Consider the following 9,116-nt stretch of genomic DNA (forward strand, 5'->3'; position numbering starts at 1 on the left):
CAAAATATACATTCTACCGAGAAATGACAGCTAGAAACACAGAAGTTACTCCTCTTTCACGTGAAGTATATAGTCAACTCTGTATGTATATATAATGTATATAAAATTTATATTAAATTACTTATATCCCGTTAATGAAAATCAAAGAATGCTTTGTTTATTAAGAAAAAAAATTAATTACGGGTATATTAAAAAGTAGTTTAAAAAATTTACAATTAACTTTATGGATTTTTTAGAGTGATATTTCGGAATATTCTTTTTTACATTTTCCTTTAGTTTAAGTTTCATTTTTTTAATATTTAACCTGTATTACTTATATTGTTATTAAAAATAGCTTGATTTTGAGTTACTGAGATTTATTTATCTTTCGATGATAATAAATGGCTATATTATGGAAAATTACTTTAACCCTTTATTAAGTATCAAAGTAAATCTCGACTAAACTGACTAATTAATTACAACCGTTTTGATTTGGTTGTGGTTCGTCGCTGAGCGATTCAGCTAGCCGCCTGTAATCCCTAAATCTGCCGAGCTTTGCTACATTGCAGCATCACTGACCGATCTTCAATCATTATTAAATTAAATTAGGTTTAATTGAGCGCTATTGACACGATATAACCCCATTAATATTTTGTTAGCGAAGGCCGATCCGCAGATGTTGTCTTGTTACAGCTTTTTATTTTATTAATTAGTTTTCTGTATTACGAACAACACATAAAAGTAAAAAAAAATATCCTTATTGCTAAATCAATTTAAATGTAGTACCCTATTAAACGATATTAATATTCCTGTTGGTTTCCAGGCAGGATATATTATATAAATATATAATTGCATTTAACTAATAACTTACAGTTACATACTTAACTTAGTACATAACTTTTTATTTTAAATGTTGGAAAAGAGTTTCTTCTCGGCAAAATCTACATGCCGGTTCGACACTTAATTAGTATAATTCAAAACTGCTTGTGAAAGTCAACTTGTATAAAGTATATTTAAATTTTTTAATTTTAGGCTTGTGACTGAAAAACTTTGCACTACCTCTCAGACTACGAGTTATTGTATACACATTGAATTTTAAATCAATAATATTAGTTAAGAGATTAAAAAAAAATATAGCAAAATACGAATGGAAGTTAACTCTTAATTACACTTATGTTTATATATTTTGTATATTAAATTAGAATAAATATATATTGTTATAATTTACCTTAAACGTTCTACAATATATTTACTTGTTGTTTTTTATAGGTAAACCACATAACATTTCCGCCAGAAGACCATGAGGCAAGTAATGAATACCAAGATATTGCGAACGAAAGAAAACGCATAAACGCTCATAAACACACAACTTGATCACTGGTCATTTTCATTCTCACACACACACACAAACCCACGATCAAGCACAGGCGCACTCGTACACTTGCAATTATTCACACAAAAACGCCACGCACACGTTGCAAAACGCAAACTAGAGATCTTACAAATAGAACATTTGTAAATATTTTTTGGAAATCCAAATTACCGTCGAAAATACGACCAATTGTAATAGATATAGTTATATTATCAAACTATAATTTCTACAAGCTAAAGCAGCATTGATAATACCCACACTCTCATTATAACTCATCCACACACTAAACGCGAACGTCTGCTTTCTCACTAACTCCCGCCAAAAGTACAAAGTCGTAACATTCGTGACAGCGAAAATAAAACAAAATGGCCGACATAACGAGCGCCGTCTGATTGCAGAGGGCGAGTTACGATTGTCACATTCTTTATAGCGCTGCCCTGCATCCGATGCGACGCGCCTGACGGTAAGTACCTACCCTACTGTACAGCTAGCACACTTAATTCGTAAAAATATTATATAACTCTGTCATTGTTCATAACGGATTGCGTCATTGCTATGATTATATTTAATTTTCAAATTTTAATAATGCAGTCAAATTATCTGTGGTTCATGCGGGATTTATAAGAGTTTGTAAAGAAATCTTATAGTGGGTTGTAAATTAATATAATTTATGCATGTTTAATTAGTTACTCTAGTTCAAATAGGACTTAAGCAAAAACGTAACACAATATTGCTGTTATTTACAGAGCATATAAATATTAATGAAGTGTTATAGAGTAGTAAGTTTTTAAAAAAAAATAAATAGAAAACATACTTTTGGGTACTGCCATGTACAGCATGCGGCATACGGCATACGGCAGTGTATTATTGCTTGTACATCATATCATTTTTTATTTCTTTTTATAAATACTGCAGAGTCTACATCTGTTCTTATATTTAAGAGAAAAGACCGCATTCGATACTTCTCCCGTGTAAGATAATATCATAATATGTCGCTGAATTTTCTCGGGTAGTTGCAGATCATTTGATCATTTGAATTTCGAATATAAAAACATAAATATAAAACTCTTTAATCCGTTACTCTTTGCATAGATTTTAATAGCAGCCACTAAACATACAGAGTTTCCTTGCTAAAATTTTAAACGTAAAATTTACGTGAACTATTTTACAGACAGTACTAAAGGTAGAAGTATCAAGTTCAGAACTTAAAATGAACAAAACTACTCATTCAAAATACTACGATGCACGTCGTTTGTTTTTACTCTCAGCTTACACTATTTGTTGCGACCCGTAACATTTTATATTGTGTTTAAAAATATACAACATACTGGCAACATTTTCTACGCTTTTATATATATATATTATTTTAAATAGATAGGCAGACTAGCAAATGGAACATCGTAATAGACATTTGGCACTGTATGAATATTAACCATTAGAGTTAAGGAACTAAAATGTTATGTCCCTTGTGCCTGTTTCACTACCACACTCGCCCTTCAAGCCGGAACACAACAATAGTAATTGGATGTTTGTTTTGTTTTTTATGATATTGGTCGAGCAGATGGGTCCCCTGATGGTAAGTAGTCACCACCGCCCATGGACAATAGCGCTGTATGAAATATTCGTATATCGTATATATCCGTTGTGTAATTTTAAAGATCTAACTATACATAAGGACAGACAACGGTAAGCGACTTTGTTTGATACTATGTAATGATTATGATGTAAAAAAACATTTGTAATTTTCAGGTTACGTCGTAGACAAAACAACGGATATCGGGTATCGAATATTCTATCAATCTCAGACGTGGCCGGTAGCCAGGGACGAGTGTGAAGATGATGGTGCCAAATTAGCAGTTCCCAAAACTTTAGTAAGTTGCCTTACTAACGTTGTAACTTTTCTCAATAATCATCATTTAATCTCGACGTACTAAACGACCGTCCTTGTTTAAGTTAATTCTGTGTTTTAATTAGCTTACTTACGTTAGGTGTATAACTATATCTATTTTTTAAAAAGTATAGTAGCAATGTGATTTGAGGAACTTAAGGAATTACTAATATTCCTATTTACCCCTCCAATTAAGCTGAACATTTGTGCTAGCTAGGAGTGAGGGCGACAAGACCAAGGCCAAGGGGTCAAGATCGAACTTGCGACTTTTTACATCGCTAGATGACCCGTAAACATTTGCACTATTCGTATAGCAATACCTAGCTCGAAATTGACCGGAATTCAATAGACTTTGATCATGTTTAAATTAATGTCACGATTGTGTGTGTGGATGTTAAAATTCGTATTTTTAATATTTAAAATATGTCATATATGTCCGCTTATACTAGAAATAACTTTCAAGAGTTTTGCCGTTTTATATATAATATATATATATTCTACCTTCATTCTATTGTGGCCAATATAAAAAACGCGTATTCATATATACTATAAATACGATGTAGAATAATTATTCGTTCACAGGAGGAGTTCTCGTTTATGCAAAAGCTGGTCCGAGGAATGCACTATCCCAGTATCGTCGACAGCGAGTACCAGGTGGTCGTGTGGCTTGGCATTAACAACCTTGATGATTACAGGATCTGGAAGAATATTGATGGTAAGAATTTATAGGTCTACTCACTCACGAAGGCGCGCCCATTCACGTTAAAGTAATTATTATCGGCGCGCATTCATGGGTGAGTGATACTCGAGCATACAAAATTTAATAAAAAATAATTAGTTTGTTTTGTTGTCAATAGATGGCGTTAGTAAGTCTTTAAATCGCGCTTTCATTGTTTAAATTTATTATTTTAAGTAATGCATCGTTCTGAATAATAATTCCCCCACCGACTACGTTCTGAGCCGAGGTGCGATCTCATAGGAGACACCCTCAGGACGAACGTCACTCTCGAGCCCAAAAGGGTTCACCTTGAGGCAGAGTCTTAGCACTCGCCCCAACGTTCGGTGACGCTGTAAAGGCCAGTAGGGCCAACAGCAATACACAAATACAGACAAAAAATAATAATAATTAAGTTTCCTGGATCAATAGTTCGTTGCATTCGTCTTCTAACAGTGTACGTGAAATAACTAAGAGGAACAGTACAAGTTAAATCTAATAATTAATTTAAAATGGATAGGCGTGCTTTAAGAATTCTATAGACGAAGTTTCTTTCTTCTATAAAACTTACGTACGTCTTTGTGATAAACGATTATGTCTTGTTACGCCATAGGTGTCCCTTGCATAACGCTTACTGTGGGAAAATTCAAATACCATGATAAGCGTTATTTAATGGTTAACGCTTTAAGGCTAAGCCTTTAGAGCACGCATTGCTATAGCTAGAAGCCCGATCAACTTTACAACGAAATACAGAAACTTTACTCGGTGGTAGAGCTCTGTGCAAGCCCATCTGGGTAGGTACCACCCACTCATCAGATATTCTGTCGCCAAGTAGCAATACTTGGTAACTTGGTGCCGTTGTGTTCCTGTTTGAAGGGTGAGTGAGCCAGTGAAACTACAGTCCCAAGGGACGTAACATGTTAGTTCTTAAGGTTGTTAGCGCATTGGCGATGTAGGATATGTTTAATATTTCTAGAATCGCCAATGTCTACGGGCGGTGGTGACCACTTAATATCAGATAACCTATGTGCCGGTCCGCCTTTCTATTAATATTAAAAACGACAGTCTAAAACTTTAAATACAGATAAATATATTTAAGAAAATACTTAAATAGTACACGTTCCAACAAATTCATTATAAAAAAATATACTGATATTCTTGCCAACTGTGAATCTTACAAAACATTGATATAATATAATGTGTTATAAAATATTTTGAAAGTTAATTCGAGTACTTATATCACATTACTCTCATGACATATCATAAAACTTGGTGAAGAAAATTTCAAACATAATATATTCCATGAATGGGACAAATAAATGAAATGTAGTCGATTTCAATGGCGGGAGCGGGTCGAGACAAGTTTGGCCTTGATATATTAACCATAACGATTTTGATGAATTGATATATTTATCAAGAACTGTTTAGTGCGAAATATAGCAGAGCTATTAGCAAATCTCATGATAAGGAACATTATAAAGCTGAAGTATTAGTTTATTTGAACGCGCTTTGTTTAATCTCGGGTACTACTGGTACGATTTAAAAAAAAATCAGTGTTACATAGCTTATTTATCAAGGAAGGCCATAGGTTATATATAATCACGTTAAGACCAATAAGAGCGGAGTATCAATGAAAACTGTAAAAATCAAGGCAAATTATACAAGAGCTAAAAATTATCGAAACGAGCAGTTAGTGGGATATTATAATGTACAACGGAGTTGTCGGTACTCCTGCTGCCGTTAGAATAAACTTTATGTAGCTATACAGCGCTATTTGAAACTATGCCGCACTGGAAGATAAGCATAAAAATATATTTTAATATTACCTCAGGTGCGGGCTGTGGACGATTTATCCCAATTATGGCATTTTCATATTTCATCATATCTTTTTCAGGTCACTTCATTGTCGCTTAAATGTAATAAGGTTACTAAGCAATTCAAGAGGTGCAAAAGTGACACCCTCTCATTGTCTCTCTGCTGGACATAATACTTCTCCTAAACAGAAGGTTTAGTGCCAAGTCCACCACGATGATACACTACGAATTCGTAGACAAACGAAGCAAAATATCAAATATTTTACTATTCCACCGAATATATGAATTATAAATACAAATATTTTATGAAATCTCAATGATATTTGCTTGGAATTCATCTGGGAGTCTTTGTTTAATTTTTTTTTTGTTTTTAATAATAATTATTGGACAACATCACATACGGTAATCTGGTCCCAATGTAAGTAGCTAATGCACTTGTGTTGTGGAAAATCAGAAGTAACGACGGTACCACAAACACCCAGACCCGAGACAACATAGAAAACTAATGAACTTTTTCTCCATCGACTCGGCCTGGAATCGAAGGACCTCAGAGTGGCGTACACATGAAAACCGGTGTACACACTACTCGACCACGGAGGTCATTTGAAAAATTGACATTTTTAAACTGACTGGTCAATGTCTGAAGCAAGCTAAAAGATGATGTATAAAATATATATATAATAAATATATATATATTACGCTATTTATAATATATAAAATATATATATATTACGCTATTTAATAATGATATGAGAATCGTAGCAGGAATACCGAACGAGGATCTTGTGGCAAGATATATTGCGTAATAATTTGTATCGCGGTGTGCCTGTTTTAAGGTCTCTTACAGACGCATATAACATTTCAGATAGTACTCTCGTAGCCTTATTATTAATTATATTGCTTATAATTTCTTCCAGAGTCCTTGTTTATAAACAGAGGTCTCTTTATCTCTAGGTCTCTCGGTGGTAGGGCTTTGTGCAAGCCCGTCTGGGTAGGTACCACTCACTCTTCAGATATTCTACCGCCAATCAGCAGTACTCAGTATTGTTGTGTTCCGGTTTGAAGGGTGAGTGAGCCAGTGTAACTACAGGCACAAGGGACGTAACATCTTGGTTCCCAAGGTTGGTGGCGCATTGGTGATGTAAGGAATGGTTAATATTTCTTACAACGCCATTGTCTATGGGCGGTGGTGACCACTTACCATCAGTTGGCCCATTTGCTCGTCCGCCTACCGATATCATAAAAAAAAATGTCATTAGGTTACATTAATATTAAAAAACTAAGTAAATGTTGTTTTTAATTATTACATAAAATTCGTTACGGAATAATTAAATTAGAATCTGTTCCAGGTGAAAACATAAACGAAACTGGATTCCACGAGTGGGCCACTGGCAACGGCGGTGGTTACAGGTAAGCTTTAGTTATATTTAACTCATTAGGCTCGTCATATTTGCAACTATTATTCATAAACATATTGTATGTAGTTAAATATCAAAAATCAAAATATTATTTCAAGTAGATTCATAAAAGCACCGGTAAGAAACTCAGTAGTTACTCTTTTCCACCATTTTTACTTGTGAAAGAGAATGATGGTAGCTTAACATTTAATATAATCCTGTAACTTTACGATTCAAATTACGCGAATAAAGATTTTTTTTTAATACAGACGACTATCATGCATAGTACAAAAGCAGATCCGAAGTTTTATCCACTGAGCTATCTGAAGTCATTTGAATAATATACAACAACTCAAATATTGTTTATCTATAAATACAGCTCAATTTCATTAATAATGTCTAGACCAATTCCCGCTTGTTACCAACTGACCCGCGTGACCTTTACCGATTAACCCTTGTTAAATATATATTAAAATAATTTGTGGTACCGTCGTTACGTCTGATTTTCCATAACACAAGTGCTTTAGCTACTTACATTGGGATCAGAGTAATGTATGTGATGTTGTCCAATATTTATTTATTTATTTATTTATTTATTTAATATACCCCCAATTTTAACGATAATTAAGAGATAATAATCAGACTCAACGTCAAATACATCTACATAACCTATACAAATACATAGTATACTAGATCTTAAAGCTACAGATGTAGGGTTCGAATCGGGTTGAGCTAACATAAGTTATTAAGTCATACGTCGATAAATTCTTAGTTTTATAGTGAAAACCCGTTGTTTCTACGGGTGATCTCTCTCCGGTCACGTAAGGTTACTATCCCATCGAACTGCGTGATTAAATAAACATACCTATAATACCTATTCGTTTGCACACACACGCATGTACATATGGCTACAGACTAGTAAGTTCATATCAGGAAGACAAATTCATTAATTAATTCACAACATTGTTGTGTATATTCCTACACAGAATTATAGTAATACCCTAATGGTAAAGCTAGTATATGTAACAATATCCTATTTAAAATGACTGCACTACATATTGCCTGCTAGGTGGAACATTATACGCCAATGAAGCCATACAGCGTTACCTTCTTAACATATTATGTTTGCTTTCAGCGATGCGCCCGAGGAGCCTCACTGCGCGGGACTCGACGCCGTGCACTGGCTTCGCGATTTTTGGTGCCACCGTCGACAGCCTTACCTTTGTCAAATTAATTTAAAAAATAAAATATAAAACAATACAATCTAAGTTATTTTAATTAACTGTATAACGGCAAACAATTTTTCTAATATAAGCGATCATCTTTGAAGTGTGTGCCGATATAATAACTGGTATCAGATACGTCTGAGTTTCCATAGCAGGCAAACTAGCCCGTTGAATTTTTAATTTAGAAGAATAAATATAAAACTAAATATCAAATTATTCAAAACACCTTAAAAATAAAATATGAAATTGATATTCTCTATAGAAGCACACAAAGTTTACCGAATTTGCGACGCAGCCAAGTTTGAACACGTAGAGGCGATGCATCGCGCTCAAGGTGCTCTGCCAATTAAACTATCTCTCCCGAGCGTCTGTCGTGACGAAAATCTTGATGCGCGCTCTCTCGTCTTAGTGCACTGATTTTAAAATATACATAAATGAGAATTACTAAATACATTCATTGATAAGGATTCACAATTTTAAATTACATACTGTTATAATATATATTTAATATTAAATACGTTTACGTTATAAAATTTTATAATTCAATATAACTTATTTACGTAAAAAAATGAATAACAAATATAAGGTATAATATATATTAGTGTTGCATATCGACATACTATCGATAGACTATAGATAGTATTGACACGTGTCCGTAGCTCCTCATGAGCAATACTATCGATAGTATTTCAAAAACCATTACTTTTAACCTAAACTATCGATAG

The 9,116-nt window shown here is 33.7% G+C and overlaps 1 protein-coding gene across 1 annotated transcript; it reads left to right on the forward strand.

Annotated features, from left to right (window-relative positions):
* The first annotated feature begins 1,247 nt into the window (after nt 1-1,247).
* On the forward strand, nt 1,248-8,428 carry LOC113394739 (uncharacterized). Its single transcript, XM_026632161.2, has 6 exons — nt 1,248-1,284; nt 1,750-1,814; nt 3,101-3,222; nt 3,822-3,954; nt 7,118-7,178; nt 8,301-8,428. Exons 1-6 carry the CDS (start codon nt 1,280-1,282, stop codon nt 8,416-8,418), a joined length of 504 nt encoding a protein of 167 aa, XP_026487946.2. The 5' UTR covers nt 1,248-1,279; the 3' UTR covers nt 8,419-8,428.
* The last annotated feature ends 688 nt before the right edge of the window (nt 8,429-9,116 follow it).

This window comes from Vanessa tameamea, chromosome 15, assembly GCF_037043105.1.
Source record: "Vanessa tameamea isolate UH-Manoa-2023 chromosome 15, ilVanTame1 primary haplotype, whole genome shotgun sequence".
Lineage (NCBI taxonomy): Eukaryota > Metazoa > Arthropoda > Insecta > Lepidoptera > Nymphalidae > Vanessa > Vanessa tameamea.